At 49.9% G+C, this 20987-nt stretch overlaps 1 protein-coding gene across 1 annotated transcript in view; it reads left to right on the top strand.

The window, feature by feature from the left end:
• XDH (xanthine dehydrogenase) overlaps nt 1-16707 on the top strand; it is a 58896-nt gene extending 42189 nt beyond the window's left edge. Inside the window, exons 25-36 of the mRNA XM_032391620.1 lie at nt 2112-2303; nt 2504-2649; nt 3444-3525; nt 4083-4178; nt 5457-5585; nt 6252-6326; nt 7765-7817; nt 9527-9641; nt 10380-10445; nt 11842-12030; nt 13440-13616; nt 15099-16707. Of these exons, the coding sequence (XP_032247511.1) occupies nt 2112-2303; nt 2504-2649; nt 3444-3525; nt 4083-4178; nt 5457-5585; nt 6252-6326; nt 7765-7817; nt 9527-9641; nt 10380-10445; nt 11842-12030; nt 13440-13616; nt 15099-15149 (1371 nt within the window). The 3' untranslated portion in view covers nt 15150-16707. The remainder of the gene's footprint in view (nt 1-2111; nt 2304-2503; nt 2650-3443; nt 3526-4082; nt 4179-5456; nt 5586-6251; nt 6327-7764; nt 7818-9526; nt 9642-10379; nt 10446-11841; nt 12031-13439; nt 13617-15098) is intronic.
• The last annotated feature ends 4280 nt before the right edge of the window (nt 16708-20987 follow it).

The raw sequence follows: 20987 nt of genomic DNA, 5'->3' as shown, positions 1-20987 counted from the left end.
TAAAAGCATCTAGGATGACTAAGACTGAAATAACCAAAGACACAAAAAGCAACCTGTGGGAAAGAGAGTCTATACACAGGGAAGTAAACCAAACCCCAAATGAAACAAACAAATAAAAGCTGCTATTGGTCTCATCAGAGAGATGAATTATTATACCTTCAAGAAAGAATAGGATGCCATAAAAATGGAACAGTCAGAGAATAAAAATGAACTCTGGTGAATTAAAACTCTGAAAGCAGAAGGGTTGGAAGAAACTTGAGCAAATCTCCCCAAGTAAAGACAAAAAATATGGAAAAATAGGAGAGAAGATACAACAAAATTCAAGGACTCGTCCAGGAGATCCAAATAATCAAAGTTTCAGAGAGAAAGAATGGAAACAAGAAAGAGGAGGAAACTGTCAGGAAGTGACTCAGGAAATCCCCCCAAACTGATGGGCATACATTTTGAGATGATTAAAAGAGCCCGTCCAGTAACCAGCACAATGAAGGAAAATAGACCTATGCTAAGTTACATCATTGGTAACTTTGAGAGACCTGGGGATAAAGAAGATTTTACAATTTTCAGGAAGGAGAAAAGCAGAACTGTTTCCAAGAATTGGAAGGACATTGATTGGATTTGTCAATACTGGAGAGCTAGGATGTGCCAGTAAAATGCCTTCAGAATGCTGAGGGAAACTGGAAGACCTATTTCCAACCTAGAATCCTATATACGGCCGAATCATTAATTAAGGATGAGAGTTTCAGAAAGACATTTCAGGCATGCAAGTCTCAAAAATGTTCCTCTCTACACACTTTTTTTTTTTTGAGAAGATATTCAAAGATGTACTCCAACAAAATAAGGGTGTATGACTAGGAAAGGGGAAGATATGGGTTCCAGGAAGGGGAGATTCAATATGGAGAGAGGCAAAGACAATCTGGGATGAATGTGAGAGGAAGATCCCAAGGTAACAGCTGAACAGTGGGTCTAATGGGCTGCCCGTTGAAATTGGAGTCGACCAGAAGGCTCCAGGAACAATTTCTTTAAAAAGATAAGGCTGCTAGAAAGTCTAAAGTGTTCAAACATCTTGAGAGCAGATTTCTAGCACTGGGGAAAACTTTAAGTTGATTAGTAATAATTGCATAGAAAACTAAGAAAATTAAAAAGTAAAGATAATTGTTAACTCCAGGGGGGGAGAAATGTTATCAAGAAAGAGAGAAGTAATCATAGTATAACTATGTGGTTCAGCTGTCAGTAATGTTTACGGATGATATCAAACTGACTATTGATCAGATCCAAATAGAACTATATGGGGAGGACGGGGGACAGGAAGGTGATGTGTTTTCAGGGGAAGGGGATTAGGCGGGAATGAAATCCCCCTTTTCTGTAACAAGAAAACAGTCTAAGCATCTACAACTGAAAACATCAAGAAGTTTCAGTGTAAGGCATTATTTAGAGATGTGGAAGTTAATGTAAAGAGCTGCTAAAGAATGAGCTAGGAGAACTGTAAGTGGAGTAGAAAGAAGGAAAGTGGGGGTTGCTGTTTTGTATAACACAAACTTACAGAAGTATTTGACTCTTGAAATTGTTTGCCATACAACTCTAATGGGAATACGAACTACTTTAAAATTAATTCATAAGGTCACCTATTTTTTTTGGAAGAGGCAAGTGATCAATCCTAACTGGAGAGTTTGGGAAGGGCTTCCCCAGGGAGGAGCTGAATGAGGATGTTAGGTAGTAGGTGGGTAAGGTGAGGAGAGGCATACCAGGTAAGAGGAACATATGTATAGTCAGAGGATAAAGAATACACTGGGGGAAGGTCATAAAGAGTCTTGAATTCCATGCTGAAAGATATATAGACTTCATTCCAAAGAGAGTAAGGGGCATTTTTAAGCAAGTGGTTGAGCTGAAATGACATATTTTCGTTTGAGGAGTAGGTTAGAGGATGGAGAGACACAGAGGCTGGGAGCCCAGTCAGGAGTCCTGGGTTGCATACCAGGGAAGAAGTAACTTGGGCCTGAGGGGCCAAGCAGGGCTGGGAAAGACAAAGAGGGTGCAGCCCTTGAAGTCCTTTTTTTGAGGAGCCAATGACATTGGCGCACTCTTCTCTCCCATTTTGGTTTCTTCTGCTCCAGATAATGGAACGAGCCCTATTCCACATGGACAACTGTTATAAAATCCCCAACATCCTGGGCACTGGGCGGCTCTGCAAGACCAACCTGCCCTCCAACACAGCCTTCCGGGGCTTTGGGGGGCCCCAGGGGATGCTCATTGCCGAGTATTGGATGAGTGAAGTCGCTCTGACCTGCGGGCTGCCTGCAGAGGAAGTGAGTCAGCCGGGAGTTTGGTGGCGCGGGTCAGAGGGGTTAGCCTACTTTGAGGGGACAGTGGCTTTGTGTCTTGGGCATCTCCCAGGGGGGCAGAGGAGAGGCAGGTGCTGTGGAGGGGGTCAGAAACTTAACTTGAGGTTGTACCCCTTCATCCCTTGCCACCAGCGAGCCCTCAGTGTCTCTCTCTCCTTGCAAAGGTGCGGAGGAAAAACCTGTATAAGGAAGGGGACCTGACACACTTCAACCAGAAGCTTGAGGCGTTCACCTTGTCCAGGTGCTGGGATGAGTGCCTCGCAAGCTCTCAGTATCACGCCCGGAGGAGTGAGATTGACAAGTTCAATGAGTAAGCACGGGGAGGGGAGGAGTCCAGTGTTCTGGTGCTCTCTCAGGTCTCCTATTCTGCAGCCTCTTTGCTGAACTCAGAACACCAGGCTAAGAATTTAACAGATAACTTGTGGGAGTGCCGAGTGCTGCCCCTTTTGTAGCCATCTCTTTAAGATCCTGAAATGATGTTGAGCCTGGGAGCAGATAGGCTTCCAGCCTGCCCTCAGCATCATAGCCCATCAGTATGGTTCGTCTTTATGCATTTGTCCACCTTAGGGGCACACCGGCCCAGAACTCAGAACACCACAGTTATACGTCTGCCTCTGACATGAATCTATAAATGTGACCTTGCCGTCACTCCATCAACTTGGGCCTCAGTTTCAACATCTGCGCAATGGGGATAATGACACTGGCTCTGTTTCCTCACTGACTTACCCAGAAAACCAAGTAGAAAGCGCCGAGGAGGTGTTACCAGTATCATCACTGAGCACAGTTCATCCCTGGGACAGTCACAGTCCGAGATCACCAGGGCACCCTGACCCCATCTCAACTCCACTCTGGGGGGAAGTGACAATACTTTGAAGTCCAGGCTCTCAGAGGTGGGCCCTGCTTCAGCTGTGCGGAAGGACCCAGAACCCAAATCCGACTTTTCTCATTTGGTTTACCTAAGTGGGGCATAACTCAGTTATGATAAGTACTATGTGGGCAGCTCCAAGGAGGCCTTGTTCCAATTTTGCAAAGATGTTGTCTGAAACTATGAGCTGACACAAACATGATAGAGAAGGTTCTATGAGAATCTCCCTTTTTCTCCAGGGAGAATTGTTGGAAGAAGAGAGGATTGTGCATCATTCCTACCAAGTTTGGAATAAGCTTCAGTATTCCTTTTCTGAACCAGGTAATTACTTTTTATAATTTTGTCCCTCTCCACTGGGCTGGGGCCCCATTTCCCCTCTGTCTGCAGTATCGCAAGGGAAGGGCCATTGTCCCTGGTAACAGAGCTGAGTGGAAGGGCTCTCTGCTGTTTAAATGAAGTTGAACTTGCATATTCCTGGTTTGTCCAGAATGTCATAGGTCTGTGAGGGCAGCATGGGACTCAGAGATCTGGGGTCAACTTCTAGTTCTTACTCTTCCTGGTTGTAGGGCCACGGACAGCTACTCTGCCTTTCTGATCCTATGGCTTCATCCGTAGAGTGAACACAAAGACATTTATTTGACCTCCTTCCTTCTGGGGATGGGAGATACACGTAGAGAAATAGGAAAATGTTCACAAACTGTTGAATGGCTACATCATTAAATCCTAAGATTTATACCGCTTCAGTTTTCATCTAAGATTTCTATCCAAAATGCTGCCAGTGGTTTTCTTCCTCCTGGGCTCCAGCACCATTGGTCCCAAGCCTCAAGTTGAGTTAGGATTTACCGAATTTTGTGTTTGGTGTCCTTGTATTCCCTTAGGCAGGAGCCCTGATTCATGTGTATACGGATGGCTCTGTGCTGCTGGCCCACGGGGGCATGGAGATGGGCCAAGGCCTGCACACCAAGATGATCCAGGTGAGCAACCTGGAGACTGGGAGCCCTCTCTGGCCCTGTGGCGTCCGGGGGAGGGAGGGCGTGGTGAGACGCTGAGCCGCGGCGCACAGCAGAAGGAGAAGCAGGCCCCAGCTCTGGCCCAGGCTCTGCCGACATGAGGTCATGGGCAAGTCTTCTCCCCTCCTGGCCTCTGTTTCCTCATCCGTGCAAAGGGGTTGACCAGGTGAGCCCTGAGGTCACTTCCGTTGCCAACATTCTAGGGCTCTGTGATTGTGTTGGTTTGCAAGCTCCTGGGGGAGCTTCCCGGGTGTGATCGGACACTGGTCCCTTTACTCAGAGACAGAAAAAAGAGGCCCAGGTTGGCAGGTCACAGTTTTAATAAGCAAAAGGAACTTACAGAAGAGACTTGCCTTGGGTGGTGGCAAGACGAATGATCCCCACGCCTGCCCACCGAGTCTTAAAAGTTCATAGAGAGAGAGGCCTTAACTGGGTTTAGTTAAGGTCCTGTGCATGTGTGCTCAACCCCACATCATCATCCTTGGAGGCCGTGTCCTTGGAGTAGCCTTTGGGAGCAGGAAAGGCAAGCGGAACCCATATTCCAAGGACAGGGGAAGGGGTGAAGAGCCTCCGATCCCCCAGGTCCAGCTCAAGGGTCAACTGGGGGTCACATCTTTTGGATGCCCTTCCCTAACAGTGTATAAGTGGGTGTGTTGTGGGTAAAAAGGTAGCCAGTTTCCCCCACACAGTGGAGCTCGGATATTGGAACTGGATTAGAGTTGGCACACCTGCTTGGCTCATGGACTGGCCAAATTGTATTTTTTTTAAAAAAGCCAAGGTTAGGGGCACCTGGGTGGCTCAGTCTTTAAGCATCTGCCTTCAGCTCGGGTCATGATCTCATGGTCCTGGGATCGAGCCCCGCATCGGCCTCCCTGTTCGGCGGGAAGCCTGCTTCTCCCTCTCCCACTCCCCCTGCTTGTGTTCCTGCTCTCGCTGTATCTCTCTCTGTCAAATAAATAAATAAAATCTTTAAAAAAAATTAAAAAATAAAAAACCAAGGTTAGCTTTAAAAAGTGCTGTGAGTCACCATTGGGTTTATGAATTTTTTTATCCAACAAAATCAATCCATAAAGTTCTGCTTCAAACTGAGACAGGTATGAAAACATCCCAGTCTCAATAGGATTATAGTTTATAAAATTATTTTGTTGCCTGCAACAGCGAACCTGAGTCTGGCTTGGGAAGAAGGCATCCAAGCCCCGTGCTAACCCCTCCCTGAGAGGGTGATATTGTCTCTTTTCCCAGGTGGCCAGCAGAGCTCTGAAAATCCCCATCTCTAAGATTTACATCAGTGAGACGAGCACTAACACCGTGCCGAACACCTCTCCCACGGCCGCCTCCGTCAGCTCTGACCTCAACGGACAGGCTATCTATGTAAGTAAGGAGCCTGGGCAGCCACCAGAGCTGAGGGCTAGCCCAGGGCTTTGGGCCCAGAGAGAACCCTGGGGTGGGAGCTGGAATGGTCCTCGTAGGCTCTTGGGCTGTGGCCATGCCCTGGCTCTCTTATCCAGGAGAATGCTCTTCCTCCTGACACCAAGCTGAAAGAGATACCTAAGAGCCATAATCACTTCCATTAAAGCCAAGAAGGATGAGTGTAGGATGGGGAGGAGATTTGGAGGGTCACAGGGAGCGTTCTGGAAAGATACTCCCCAGCATTAGAACTGGCTGTAAGACTATGGACTGAGATTGGAATTGGATTTTGGCGTTGGCCAGGTCAGACTCACTTGCTTCTCTTTCCACGTGAGGGATGTAATTAAGAAAACGGTTTGATGGGAGAAATCATCTCCTTTGAGAACCCTCAAATATTTCATCTTCTGTAGCCTAAGAACTGGGTGTTCTCCCAGCAAGGGTCAGTGCTGTTTCCTTTGGCGGGGTCTTGTGGCTTCCACCCCAGGTCTCAGTCATTCCTGAGAAGGTGGAAAGGCTATCTGAATGGCACAGCATTACTTGGAGGTGGCCTCGCTGAGGTCCTTGGGGTTTTGCCTGGGCCAGGAAATGCAGAAGATTCATATGTCTGGTATGTGGTGGATGTGTTCTTAGGAAGCTTGTCAGACCATCCTGAAAAGGCTGGAACCCTTCAAGAAAAAGAATCCTACTGGCACCTGGGAAGAATGGGTAAGTCTGAGCTGATCCAAGTTGCTTTTGAAAATGAGAGACATTAAAGGCAGGCTCTCTGTCCCTCCCGCTGCAGGAATAGGGTCATGGTCTAGTCACAGGCAGAGAAGCTGAAGTGGTGTGTATGGTTTCACAGGACAAGGAAATGCTCCACCTTGCTGGGCCCCCTGGTCTGTGGTTTTCATAGTTGAAGGAAGGCACCTGAGGAAAAAATTTGATCCAGGATCTTGACAGCCCTGTGGGGACTGGGGGATTGGCTGCCCTGAGCCTCAGAAGGTGGGGTGACTGCTGAATGTGCCTCACTCGGGCCTGGTTCCACACCCCGCTCATCCTCAGTCTTGATGAGCCTGGTTTTCTTCAAACCTCCTGCTGTCAGAGGGCTGCCGCTAGCAGCTCTGGAGTCTGGGTCCACTGAGGCTCCGTCTGTGAAGGAGTGGGGGAAAAAGACATTACCCAGGAGTTTATATCATTCCTGTGGTTTTAGAAGTGACAGGCAAGCACTCATAATAAGAAGGAGCCCAGTTCTCTGGTTTCTGGTTTGGAGGCTGTGTGTCGGGAACCCTCAGAGGGAAGCCACAAGGATGTCTCTCTCTGGCGGGAGACTGCATCTCTTCCAACAAGCAGACACCTCAGTGACAGCCCGTCTTTATCATCTCCCAGAGTTGGGGTGGGAAAAGTGGGCACAATGGTAACATGTAGCATGAGCCCACACATGACCCAGTCAGATAGTATACGTTTCCCTCAACAGACCCAAAGAAAATAAGCTATTTCTCTCAGATCCCCTCACCTTACTGTGCCTCATGTGACTGAGCTCCACTTCCCTTCCCACACTCACAGATACCACACACGTAAATACCATATGAATCTAGGTTGATTTTGGTAGTTTGGATTTCAGCACAGAGACACTGAGAGGCAAGCTTGAGCTGGACGTTGAGGGGAGAAAAGGATTTGGGCAGATACAGTGGAGGAACCGCGTGAATGAAGGTGTAGAGCTGTGGGGATACGGAGGGGGCTGGGAGAGAGCTGACACTTGAGTTTGGCTGGTGCGGCCATGATGTGTGTGCGACCTGAAACCAGAGAGAACATTGGGGTCCTAAATGTCAAGCATGTGCTCTAGAGACAATGGGGAGTCATCCAAAGCTCTAGAGCAGGGGGGTGACGTGGGCAGTGTGGTACATTAAGATGCTCATTGTGGTTGGGCTGGGCTCCCCGGTGGGGTGGGGAGGCTACTCGAAGGCCAAAGACCAGCTGAGAGGGTGCTGTAGCCCCCAGGCTTCCGGTGCAGTCTCCTCAATGCAGTGAGTGTGTGAGGCAAGCTGTGGTTCACAGAGTTGGTCAGCTTCCAGATGAGGAGCGTGAACCCGTCAAATCTTAGTGCTGGGGCAGGGATTCTGGAAACCATGCTCAGCCCTTCCTGTTGGCTATCTCCTCTCCTCAGGTCTCAGCTGCCTACCTTGATGCAGTGAGCTTGTCTGCAACTGGGTTTTATAAGTAAGTACGGAGCTGGTGTCAGCTCGCCTCACCATGCGTTGTCATCCTAACCTCTGAGGTCCCCTCTTGCACCGAATGCTCTCAGCCTTTGGTCAGGAGAGAGCAGTTCCCCTGAAACTCGTATCTCTTCAATGGACTGCTGCTAATTTCACTCTGAAGATGCTCTAAGATACCCAGCATCACCAGTCTATGTGCCAAGGAGGCAAAAACATGAGCTGCCATATCCGAAGACCTGCGCTCTAGTTCTGGTCTGGAAGTGTATTGTTGCACTTGGAGAAATCAGGGATCTCTCTGAGCCTGTTATCCTCATTGATGACATAGTGGGACCATCCCAGCCACCCCTCCCTGGGCGTTCTCCTAGAACCAGGGGCGGAGTTACCCGTGTATGTTCCTCTGTACCATGCGTTGGATTTCTGCATGGCGGCTTTCCTTGGAAAAACCACAGGAGGATTTAGAGCACGTGGTCTCGTTACAAAATGCAGAATTCAGTGGAGCTGAAAGTGAGATTTGGAAAAGAGCACATACCTTCAGCTACTTTGAAATTCAGTAGCAGCATGAAGAGCTAGAGACCATGCCAATCTGATTCTGAGGTTGTAAAGTGCCAATCTGATTCCGAGGTTGTAAAAAGATGCGATTATATTTCCTACCAGCCATAACGTTCTAGCTTTCTCTGGGAAGTTGAACTAGGACCTTTTCTTTCACACATCAATGGGTTTGGAGAAATAGTTCAATATGTATTTTAGGCAAAGTTACATTTTGCCAGTGCTCCCTGGGTTATGTGATACTTGACCTGTGCAAACATGCACACGTGCAGATTTTCTCAGAAGTTCTTGCTTCATTTTCAGAGTTGATAAAACTGGGTAATATAAAGGAACACCCAAGTGAAGATGGTGAAATCAGAGGTCAGAGAAGGTGGCAGGTTCTCCTGGGAGAAGTCTTTTCCCTCAGCTCTGTGCTGGTTTTGTGTTCATGGAGATTCTGATCCCATCAGCTCAGTTTTCTGTGTCATGCATAGAAAAACATGGGTACGAGGGACTATTAATTCCGGGTGTGAGAAGATGCACACACACACGTATGACTCATGTGAACCTGGAATTGTGTAAGATACTCAGGATTAAAGAAGAAAGAATATAAGAGGGCATTTGCTTTTATCAATAACACTTTCCTCAAATCATTTGTTGCAACTGAGAAGGGGCCCGTAGCCAAGGAGTAATGCAGGCAAGTGGTTAAAGAGGCATGAGATGCTGATCTCAGCTCTCACCTGGAGAAAGGTGAGCAGCCCGGGAGGCGGTCCAGGCAGGATCTCTGGTTCTGAGACCTTGAATTCCAATTCAGCAGATCCTTTGGAGCGTGGCCTTCATGTCCTTCGTGAGCTTGGGCAAATGTATCCCCTGTTTCTACCACATAGAGGGCAGCATGCTGATGCTCTCCGCCGCTCGGCTGTACAGAATGATTCACACAAGGGCCTTGGGCACAATTGAGCAGACAGGAGGCAGAATGCTCTGCAACCCTGGATTTCATTAACAGGTTCAAAGTATTAAAAACACATGGACTTTTATGAAGAACAGCTGAATGAAAAAATAAAACCTTTGGAGTCTTAGGATTTTGTGGGTCAAGCTTGTGTGTGTGTGTGTGTGTGTGTGTGTGTGTATGGTGTGGGGGGATGCTCATCTTAACACATGTGCAGTGTTTTCTCTTTTCTTCCCCAGGACACCCAACCTCGGCTACAGCTTTGAGACTAACTCAGGGAATCCCTTCCACTACTTCTCCTATGGGGTGGCTTGCTCCGAAGTGGAAATTGACTGCTTAACAGGGGATCACAAAGTAAGGAGTTCGCAAAACCTTTGCACTAAGTTAGGGGGAAGAGAGGAGAAACAAGTGAATTGCAAACACCAAGAACTGATAGAGCACACTTTTTGGCGGAAAATAATAAGTTGGACATCACAGCCTGGCAAACTTCCTAGAAAGGACCGGTGAGCAAATATTTGAAGCTTTCTAGGCCCCAAAGACTCTGCCTCAATCCTCTGCCCCATCCCCGAAGCATGAGAACAGCCACAGACGAATGCAAACGAACGGGCACGGCCATGTTCCCCTACGAAGTGGTTTGTGCGCGCTGGCTGTGAATTTCATATAATTTTCACGTGTTGCACCATATTCCTTTTATTTTTGTCATTTAAAAAGGCAAACACCATTATTAGCTCACAGGTCCTACAGAAATGGGGCTCAAGCTGGAATCAGCCCATGTCCCCTTCCTGATACGATCAACCCAGACCCGGGTTCAGAGCCCAGGGACCTGGGACCTGGCCTTCCCACTGATGCGGAGGTGTGTGCACGGTGACTCATGCTCACCAGGAGACCGTGGCCACTGCCGTGCCCTGCCCAGCTGGCCCCAACTCAAACTTGAGCATCAACAATGTCAGTGCCAACTGAGCATGCCCGGGGCACTCCGCTTCTGAAAGTGCTGTTTGGTTGACGCAGTAATTTAAGGGTCGCCAAGCCCCATTATCATCCCACACCTTCCTTTCTTCTCACCCTGCTTTTTCATTCTCCTCCCCACTTCAGAACCTCCGCACCGACATTGTCATGGATGTCGGCTCCAGTCTGAACCCTGCCATTGACATTGGACAGGTAAGGCACATGGGTGACCAGAGTGGTGATGGACTCAGCCACGGGCGTGTCCCTTCTCCTAGGGTCACCAGCCAACCGCATTTTGTCCAACATCATTGTAAAGCAGGTCTGACCAGGGTACCATGTGAGTCTCCCTCAGCAGGAGTTAGATTGATGAGAGCACACCCACCTCTTGAGGTAGAAGACACATGAATGTAGGTTCTGGAAAGGGCACTCACACCTCAGAGGACAAGATGATGAATGGTGCAAACACTGGGTGCGCACGCACGCACACATGCACAGTGTGAGAAGGGGCACACTGTGGAATGGAGATTGAGTCTGGGATTGGTGTGCAGGCAGTGGGGTCTGAGGCCAGAGGAGCTTCTCCCTCCTCGTACCTCTTACACCCAGGATGCATTTTGTCCTCTAGGAAGTAAACGTCAATGGAATGCTAGAGAACACTGGGGCAGAAGACACGGGTTCAGTCAAGAAGACCAAAGGGATGGCTCGAAGAAAATCACTTTTGGAAAATATGAGAGTGTTGGGGAGGATAGGTGGAACAGGAGACAGAGGGAGGCATCGAGAACTGGAGTACTGAGCATCTGGTAGAAAATATAAGTTGTATTTCTCAAAAACGGACAGTTACTGAGTATACGGAAACTTAGTCATTAGTCGCTGTGTTCATTAATTCACTCCACAACCACTGGGGGAGCCCCTCCTGGAGGCAGGCACTGAGCTCGGTGCCTCGGACCCAGAGATGATGAGCACCTGGTTGGGAGAACACACGTGTTTGGCGGAGGGCCCCCCGAGTTTCGTGGTGAGCAGGGAGGCTGGGGGACCAGACGTGTGGGCCCGCAGAGCGTGGCAGGTGCCCTCGGAGAGGTCCGTAAGCCCACAGCAGGGGCACTGCTTCTCCCAGAGGGCAGGCAGGGCTGGGAGTTCACAAAGCCTAAGTCTACGGTCCCAGAAATTCCTCCTGTCTCGTGAGGCTGCCTGCAAGCGCATGGTCCCACTTGGCACACAAGGACGCGCGTGGGCCCCTGAGGGACGTTGGGCAACTGTCAGCCTGGGAGCCTGCTTCTCAGCTCCAAGTTGCCGTTTCCCCAGTAGTGACATGGAGGGAACAGCTCCGCCCACCCTGCAGCAGATTTTAGTGAAAAATTACGCCTTCCACGGTGTGACCCTTCTGGAATTGCTGCCCAATTCTAAAACTAACCTTCAGTGTTAATGCCTTTGCCTGGCCTACCTCAATGCCTGGCAAAGGCCCAGCTAGATGGGCAGGAGCCAGGTAGGCTGTGGAGGGCTGTCTTCAGCTTCTTTCCAGGCCCACTCCAGGTGAGGCTTGGTACCTGATGTGGGAAGCAGTATCTGTCCTTGGGGGGAAGCAGAGTGACCGTGGTCTCTGTCTGCCTTGCAGGTGGAAGGGGCCTTTGTGCAGGGCCTTGGCCTCTTCACCCTGGAAGAGCTGCACTACTCCCCAGAGGGGAGCCTGCACACCCGTGGCCCCAGCACCTATAAGATCCCCGCGTTTGGCAGCATCCCCATTGAGTTCAGGGTGTCCCTGCTCCGTGACTGCCCCAACAAGAAGGCCATCTATGCGTCCAAGGTACCGTTGCCCCGGGTCTGTGCTGCCTTCTGGTCTGCACTGGGGGAGGCTCCGGGTGGGAAGGAGGGGCTCCAGCCACCCACCCTGTGGGTCTGCAGGCGGCTCGTGTGGAAGGACAAGAGGGCTTGACACTAGTTTTGGTGAGGATGGCAGAGGGGTGGGCAGTCCCTGCCTGAGAAAACAACTGGAATGACACCACCTCTGTGTGGTCAAAGCTAGCTCGCTTGGGTGCACTCAGAGGGATTCCTTAATCCAGTCCTGTAGGTCAAGGCCTGACCTCCACCCATGTCTCAGGTGTGCATCTTGATGCTTGGTCCTCAAGATGATCCCGCAGATACACACCCTTCCCAGTCATCCCACAAGAATAGCCTGTCCATTGCAGATTGGGCAACACCTCCGCGCAAACCCGTTTCCCCCTTCAGTGGCTGGCATCTGACCTTAAACTTGATCTGCATGCCTGAAGGATTGTAGCCATCCTCTATTTCCTTGCTGTCCCCAGTAAGGATGAAAAAATGGTTGAAAATCAAATAAGCTGATTGATATAGTCCTGGATCTAAGAAGGAAGACAGATGATCACTTGTAACCAGTGAAACACACCCATTTGCTCATCTCATGGTTTACTTACTGTGCTTGGGGCTGGACACTCTGATCCTTGCCATCGACTTTCACGCCGTGGCACGCATCAGGATTACTGCGGACGCATGATAAAAATGCAGCTCTGTGGGGCCCATCCCTAGAAATTTTGATTCAGTAGTAGACAGGGTAGGGCCCTGGAATGTGCGTTTTTAACAAGTGTCCCTAGTGATTTTGATATAGGCAGTTTCTGAGGCTTGCTGCCTGATGTGGGAAGCAGTTATCTGTCCTTCGAGGGGGGGGGGGAAGCAGAGTGACCGTGTCTCTGTGGGAAGTTTCTGAGCTTCCGGGGACAGAACAACCTCTGCTAGAAGATGTTTAATTCCTGTTGGTCATGATGCCTATATTCCGGACGATGCTGTTGCCTGTAAATATGATGATGGTGCCTGCAAATGTGGGCAGAGTCGCAGGTAGATGAGTCCCCTAGCCTCATAACTGTGAGGAAAGGGTCAAAATTCATGTCAGACATTTTTGTCCATAAAATATAAGTATTTAACACAACTTTTAATGGTACATTTTATTTGCATGATGGCATTTTGTTTGCATGATGGCATCAGAGAAAATCACATAGTGAGAGTTAAAAGAAATATGCCAATGAGGTTGAATCATTTACTAGGGTTGCTTGTTCTCTGCCCCTGAGGAATTTTGACCATCCTCCCTGCCTTACTGGGTGCGGCCTGCTGGTGCTGGCTGGAGTTCCCGGCGTCACCAGCCCTCCGGGTGTGGAGGCTGGGGTCCCGTTGCCTGATTCCCTGTCCTGCGCTCTGTGTGCCCAGGGCGTCGGGGAGCCGCCCCTCTTCCTGGCAGCTTCTATCTTCTTTGCCATCAAAGACGCCATCCGTGCAGCTCGAACTAAGAACCCAGATTGTAAGATGGAGAAGCTTTTCCGGCTTGACAGCCCCGCCACCCCAGAGAAGATCCGCAACGCCTGTGTGGACAGGTTCACCACCCTGGTATGAGGCCCCTGGAGCGCCCACTCAGTCTGGGGGAGGCTGGGGCAGAGGCCTGAGCACTACAGAGAGGACAGTGGGATGCCAGGCTCTCTCTCTCCACTGGGCAGCCTTGGGTCCATGTTGCCTTCCTTCTGCCATTGAGGCACCCCCTCGAACTTGCTGGAAAACAGCAAGAAATCCCCTTAAAGCTGCCGCTTGCAGCTGGGCCTTCTCCGAGGGAAGAGGGCTCTTTGGTACACAGCTATCACCCATGATTTCATTGTTTCCCATGAAGACGAGGGTGATGGATAAAGGTCCCCAAGAGCCTAATCTCTCGTGTCCATCCCTGGCACTCTTGAGACCCTTCTTTGTGAAGGCCACTGTGTGAGTACTATGGAGCCGGAGACAAAAAGGGGAGTTAATGAATGAACTGGAGGCAGCACATTTGTCCTGTGGTTGGCTGTGGGCCAGGCTGAGGCGGGCACGTGTGGGTGCCCGGGAAGACTTGGCGGTCTTGCAGGAAACCAGGTGATCGTGTTACAGGGCGATTGGTTACTATGTCAGTGTACGTTGCAGAATGTAGCAGGAGTTCTGTGGCCATTGGAATCATTTTGGGAAGCCCCTAGAAGGTACTCGTAGTGGGCAATGCCTGGCAAAAGAAGACCGTGCAGGACAGTTTCCTCGCCGTTGCCCCTGAGCTGAGCTGAAGTGGGCGCCGCACACACAGGACTCTCTAGCTGCCTCTGCCGCAGCTGTCTCTGCTGACTTAGCAGGACCCGGCTCTTCCTGCCAACCCAAGTTGGATTTCCTCCCGGGCGTTTGATAGCAGATTTGATAGGCCTTTTGGGGTTTGGGTTTAGATGTGAAATGGGTACTCATGGACCCAAAGTGTTCCAGGGATGGGGAGGGTCCAGGAGAGTCTCCAGAGCAGGCAGACCTGCCATCCCAGGCCACAGCACTGAGGGTGAGGGAGGCCGACGGGACCCCAGGTAGGCCACCCTCCTCTGCCAGTAGCTTCAGCTATGGGGTAAGAACCACCAGATTATGTGTGGAGCTTCCAGGCAGTGAGGAATGCCCACAGCTCTGCAGCAATCTTCCCACAGCCCAGAACCTTCCCACCATGGCCACGATGCTGATAGTTCCCCAAAACTCCATTCCCTGGGAAGTGAGGTGCTGTGTGGCTCCCTGTAAGCTTACACAGGCTGCAAGTTAGCTCCTTGCAAACAGTCCGATGCAGAACTCACTGATTTAATGAGCCCCTCTGGGTCCCCAGACCTAAAGCAAAGATTTCCACATGGAAAGTGCTTAGCAAAAATAAATGAATGACTAGGAAATTAAGGGGTCCTGCCCTGGGGGCACTTCCAACAGCTGGGACTGCAGAGGGGTGTTTGGTCTTGGAGTGGGGGTTGGCAGCGGTCGGAGGTGGCATGTGCATCTGAGGGGGTCACACGTCCTGTGCTATGGGAAGACCCTGGCAATGAGTTCTCTGCCATTCCTTCCTAGTGTGTCACTGGTGTACCAGAAAACTGTAAGCCCTGGTCTGTGAGGGTCTGAAGAGAAAGCCCCAAGCAGAGCCTTCTTATGCGATACTGGAGCTTCCATGGAGCGTGGGACATTCCCTGCAGAACATGACATGCCTATACAAGTCATGGGATGATGATGCTTGATTCATCAGGATGGTGTTTGGAAGAACACTGAATGCACTGGAAGATGTTGATCAAAAATCTGCTTTGCAAACTTAATGATAAGCCAATTCAGAACTGTAACTAATGTAACTAATACGCAATTAGAATCTTTTTATGTCTGTTTTAATCATGCATTTAAAATAGGTAAATTTAAGAAGTATTTGTGCCATAATCCTAACTCACAGGCTGCATAACCTCGGGTGCTGACAGTGTCTGTCCAAGGAGGATGCCCACAAACCTCCGGAAGCTTACATTCTAAATCCACGTGCTGTCCTCAGAAAGCCTCCCCTTCAAACCAATGAACATCATATTATAACCTCAGATCCATACTCCAATTTGCAGTGGGACAGTGGGGTGAGATTCAAACCTCTAACCACCTTTGGGTCATTGAAGAAAATGAACAATGAAACAAATTCAAGGTTAATTGAATCTGATCTTGTTAAGTGGCAGAAAGTAAATTATTCTATACCATCAAAACCAACCAACCCAATTATTGAGCACCTACATCATGCTAGGTTTCTTTCTCTTCCCCTTTGTACGTTAAAAAAAAAAAAAAATCAGGTTGAAAAATCTTCAATGGAAGCCAGAGTAATTTCCATCTAGAAATCATGCTACCAAAATCAAGATCAGCCAGAGGAGTAACAGTCAAGGAGCCTGGGTTCTCATCCCAGCTGTGTATCTGTGTGACCTTGGTCTGTCATTTCTTTTTCTGTGCTTCATTTTACTGCAGAATGAAAGGATTAGACTGGAATAATCTCTAAGGCCTTCTCCAGCTCCAAAAGTCTATAAATATATGACCTGAAAACTCCAGTTATATAAGGGATCTGCAGCTATCAGAGACTTGGCTTCCTTACTGTGATGTGCTTTCTGGGCTTAATGAATCCTGCTTTGATTCTCCCAAGTTCCTGAGGTTGGTAAAGAGAACAGGAGAGGAGCAAACATCCGTCTAGTTGCTGCAACAAGTGATTCATCGCGACTTAGCCACCCAGGTGCCCCACACACTTTCTTACAAAATTCCCTTCCTCAGAGTATTCTGGATAAGCCAGCTCTTTTACACCACAGTAAGAGTAAAGAACATTAGAGATTGAACTGATATTTACTTGGAGATCCATGCATGTCCATTTCATTGACTTTCTGGAATGTTCTAGGACATTAGGACACTAGCCTAAGACTGAGATGTGTGCTGTCATTAGTGAGCCTGCAAGGACTAAACAATGACTGTGAATTTTCTTCTGAGCTTAGGAACAGAGGCAAGACAGAATGGTTGTGAAAATCCAACAAGCAGGTGCTTTGTGAGCTGTACATCACTGTGTTATGCTGAGGGGCTGTTCTCTCAGACACCTGGCCTCACCCTGCCATCTTAATCTGTGAACTGTCTGGAGTCAGTCAGTTGAGCATCTGCCTTGGGCTCAGGTCATGATCCCAGAGTTCTGGGATCGAGTCCCACATCAGGCTCCTTGCTCCGCAGGAAGCCTGCTTCTCCCTCTGCCCCCTGCTTGTGCTTTCTCTCTCTCTCTGTCAAAATAAAATAAATAAAATCTTAAAAAAACACAAAACTGTGTGAAGTCTATAAGGGGACGGTGCATGGTCTTCCTGGTATTGCACAAGGAATGCGGCCAACACTGCCTGCAGTATCCCACTGCGACCTGCAGAGGGCGGTGGAAGACCGGACGTGAAACCAAAGCCTCAGCGGGCCCAGCAGCGCTGCATCGGGTTAGTTACCAGGAAACTGACCGAGGATCTCCGTGTAGTCGGAGTGTCTTCAAAGGCCTCTCCACTACCTGGACTTAAAGCTGACTTAGGGTTTCAGGATGACAAGATCTCAAAAGAGCCCTCAGACGATGTGGGTCAGCCATGGCAGCCTGAGCTCTTGATGAACGGCTACTTGGGGGAAGGGGGAAGGCGAGTCTTCTTTTCTGTCTGTAACTTGCCAGGTGCCACATTTAGTGCTTTACCTACAGGGTGTCATTTGATCCTCCCCGTGGCCCTGAGAGGTATTCATGTAATCTCTGCAGCCGCATGAAGAAGCCCGACCCACAGCTACACAGACGACTTCCTCGGCCGGTGGTGTTTACTCCCGGAGAGCCCCCACGGGCCACGCAGCCAGGAAGCTGGTGTAGACCTGGAGCTGGTCAGCCTGACAGAGTGGACTCGGGCTAGGCAGGCTCCCAGAGGCTATGGGAGGCACCTGAATGCTATCGTTTCACCTGTAGGCAGTGTTGGGTTCAAACGTCGGCGTGGCCAGGCTGCTGAGCTGTTGTCTGAAGGCAGCTGAGGAATGACACCCTACTCAGAGCTGGGGTGACTGGAAGGCCAGGACGGGGAGGACAGGATGGATGGAGGGCGTAGGAGAAACCCCAGGCAAAGGATGAGGACAGAAATAGTCCTAGCTTATTGACTGATGACTGGGAACGTCCCCGAGCCCATGATATTTTTATCTTTAGTTGAGGGGGAGCCTGGAAACCACTGGCGGACTATTTTAGATCCTGGGATAAGGCTATTTGGAACGTGCGGCTTCCTTGGCAGAGGGTTGACATAGCCCTGGGGCCCCCAGGCACGGGGGCCTGCCCCTTTGTTCTGTCTCTATCCTGAACTGCAGGAGTACATGCCCCTAAGGCGGGAGACAGATCTTGTGACAATCTTGTCACCTGGAACAAAGCAGCCCACGGATGGGAGTGGAGATGTCAGGCTTTGCCCTTGAACTGGCCCAGCCCCGGCCCTGCACATTTCCCCAGACCGACTCAGCTTTCTGGAGCATGGGGACCATCAAGCTCAAGCTCTTTGTTTCAGAGCAGAGAGGGTAACTGACTTGTTTAGGGTCCCACAGCCCTTCAGTGAGAGGGGCAGGCTTAAGACAAGGATGCCTGACTGCAGGTCCAGACTCTTTAAATCATAGTGAGCCTTCTCTTACGCAGTTGGGTCAGATTGCTGGGGGATCTGATGGAAATCTACTTAATGCTGGTTGGGAAGAAGATACAGAGATCTTGGGGCCTGAGACAAACACTGTGGCAAAGGAGGCATGTACCTTACTGTTGCTTAAAGTCCTAGGGCAGGATCCTAAAACGGGCTTCTTTCTTAAGCCCCACCGACGGGAACAAAACAGTTAGTGGAAAACATCCCTTCGTTCCAGAGTGAGATGCAAAGACGTCTATGCAAGACTTGCAGGGGACGGAAGCTGATTGCGCCCTGTAGCTCATCCCCTACCTCAAGGAGATAAAGGGTTCAAGTGGAGTTTGAGAGATTGGAGAGAGGATTTCTCTGAAGATAGCAAGCTGTACATCCTGCCAAAGAGGAGAGAGAGAGAATGAGAATGTATTCTAGGGGCGAAGGTCTCCCCGACCAGGCCGTTGGAGGGGGAACTTCAAAGGGACCACTCAAAGACCCGAACCATGACAGTTGCTTGAGAAGCTGCAGTTGAATCAGCTGGAGGCAGCAGGACAGAGACGGGGAGGGAGCTTGAGCCAGCCGCACATTCTCCAGTGTGGCCCCACTGGGTGTCACCCAGGAGGACTGCCTGGAGACAGTGGGACAGTCTTTTTTTTTTTTTTTAATTTTATTATGTTAGTCACCATACAATACATCATTGGTTTTTGATGTGGTGATCCACGATCCATTGTTTTCATATAACACCCAGTGCTCCATGCAGTACGTGCCCTCCTTAATACCCATCACCGGGCTAACCAATCCCCCCTCCCCTCTAGAACCCTGTTTGTTTCTCAGAGTCCATAGTCTCTCATGGTTCATCTCTCCCTCCGATTCCCCCCCCTTCATTTTTCCCTTCCTTCTCCTAACGTCCTCCATGCTATTCCTTATGTTCCACAAATAAGTGAAACCATATGATAATTGACTTTCTCTGCTTGACTTATTTCACTTAGCATAATCTCCTCCAGTCCCATCCATGTTGATGTCAAAGTTGGGTATTCATCCTTTCTGATGGCTGAGTAATATTCCATTGTATATATGGACCACATCTTCTTTATCCATTCATCTGTTGAGGGGCATCTCGGCTCTTTCCACAGTTTGGCTATTGCAGACATTGCTGCTATGAACATTGGGGTGCATATGGCCCTTCTTTTCACTACATCTGTGTCTTTGGGGTAAATACGATGGTGGGACAGTCTTATGCCCAGGACTCAAAATGGCCTCAGGTGAGCTTTCTCCAGTGTGGCTCGTGGGAAATACTCACACCTCATGGCCTGCCTCCTCTGACCCAGCCGGACATCCACCCAGCCGCTCTCTAACGCCCCTCGCCCCACCCAGCCCCACCACACACACACCTTTTGCAGGGAGGAAGGTAGCAGAGCTCTTGCCTGTGCCTCGATGACAGCCTGACACTGAGACCAAGAGTCCCTTTCCTGAACTTGACCCCTGGATGTTGGGAGTAGGGAGCATAAGGAGGCTGGGCCTGGGCCACTCCCATTGTCCTAATGGGCTCCTGGCTCAGATCAGGGAGCACAGAGCACATTTTTGAGAGTCTGAGCAGCATATATCTCCCTCCCCTGCTTTCCCATCTCCCACACATCCTACCTGGGGTGGAGACCAGGGCCCTTCCCCTGTGCAGCCAGTTGTCCCAACCTTTGAACTTTTGACAAATACTGAATTGGCCCACGCATTTCCCTGTGTTCTTCCTCCCATGAGGTGGTCCAGGGGTCCTCCTTGCTGCATGACAGCCTTGTGGGGCACTGCCGTTCCTTGCTTCCCGCCTAGGCTGGACTGAGTGCCTACCCTGGGGCAGTGGCAGGCTCCCTGCCTGGGCCCACGCTGGGTTATGTAGGAGCTGAGTATAACACACGGGGGCCGAGACCCTCTGCTTCTCCTCTTCCCTCTTCTCTCTTGGGCAACTCGCTTAGCTGCTCGGAACCTCAGTCTTCCCATCTGTGAAATGGGGATGGATAATCACCTCCTCTGCTGCACTGTTGTGAGGAGTGAAAGGGAATGGATTAGAAAGCACTTTGAGGAGTGCTTTCTTCTTCCTCTTCTAGGCCTTGACCATGGCTTAAAGGGGACAGACCGCTGGGGGATCACTAGAGAGCTTTCCGAAACACGGGTGTGAGGGAGGTTGCAGGAATGAGTCAAACTCCTGACCATAACGAGGTGTGGGCTGAGGGGAACCGCCAGCGCCCAGATGGCTGTGGTCTTAAACCAAGTAAGACCGTTTCATGTCATTATGTTTTGGCACAAATGACAAAGATGATTGATTAGCATGTCTCAGCTTTTCACACCGACGCGACTTTCCCAGCACACTGGCCTGGGGAGGAGAGCTGGCTCTCAGCTCCCCACGGCTAACTAAGAGATACCCATGAGAGTGGGGGCAGAGCACATCTGGCGTCTCCCAGGCCTTTACCAAAAGGCTGGAAGGAGACAGTCCTTCACTTCTGTCACCTCAGCCATTTAATCTTGTCTGATAATGACAACTGACATTCTTAAAGAAATTTGCAAGGCACTTTACCTTTTACTGTTTAAAGGAACTCTTGCAGTAAACCTATGCAGTGTGTTACAATCATACCCATTTTACCGATGAGGGAGCAGAGGCTCAGGGTGGTGGTGCGGTCAAGAGCACTAGCTGTGACCTCCACAGATACGGTCCCATCTTGGGTCTCTCACTTAGTTGCTGTGTGATCTTGAGCAAATTGTTCAAATCTTTGTACTGTACTTTCCCCTCTAATCTGGCAATAGCCTTCCTCACCAGTGCTCACTCCCACCCTGC

Source organism: Phoca vitulina, unplaced genomic scaffold (genome assembly GCF_004348235.1).
Source record: "Phoca vitulina isolate PV1807 unplaced genomic scaffold, GSC_HSeal_1.0 scaffold63, whole genome shotgun sequence".
Taxonomy (NCBI): Eukaryota; Metazoa; Chordata; class Mammalia; order Carnivora; family Phocidae; genus Phoca; species Phoca vitulina.
This window is presented reverse-complemented; position numbering and strand designations above follow the sequence as displayed.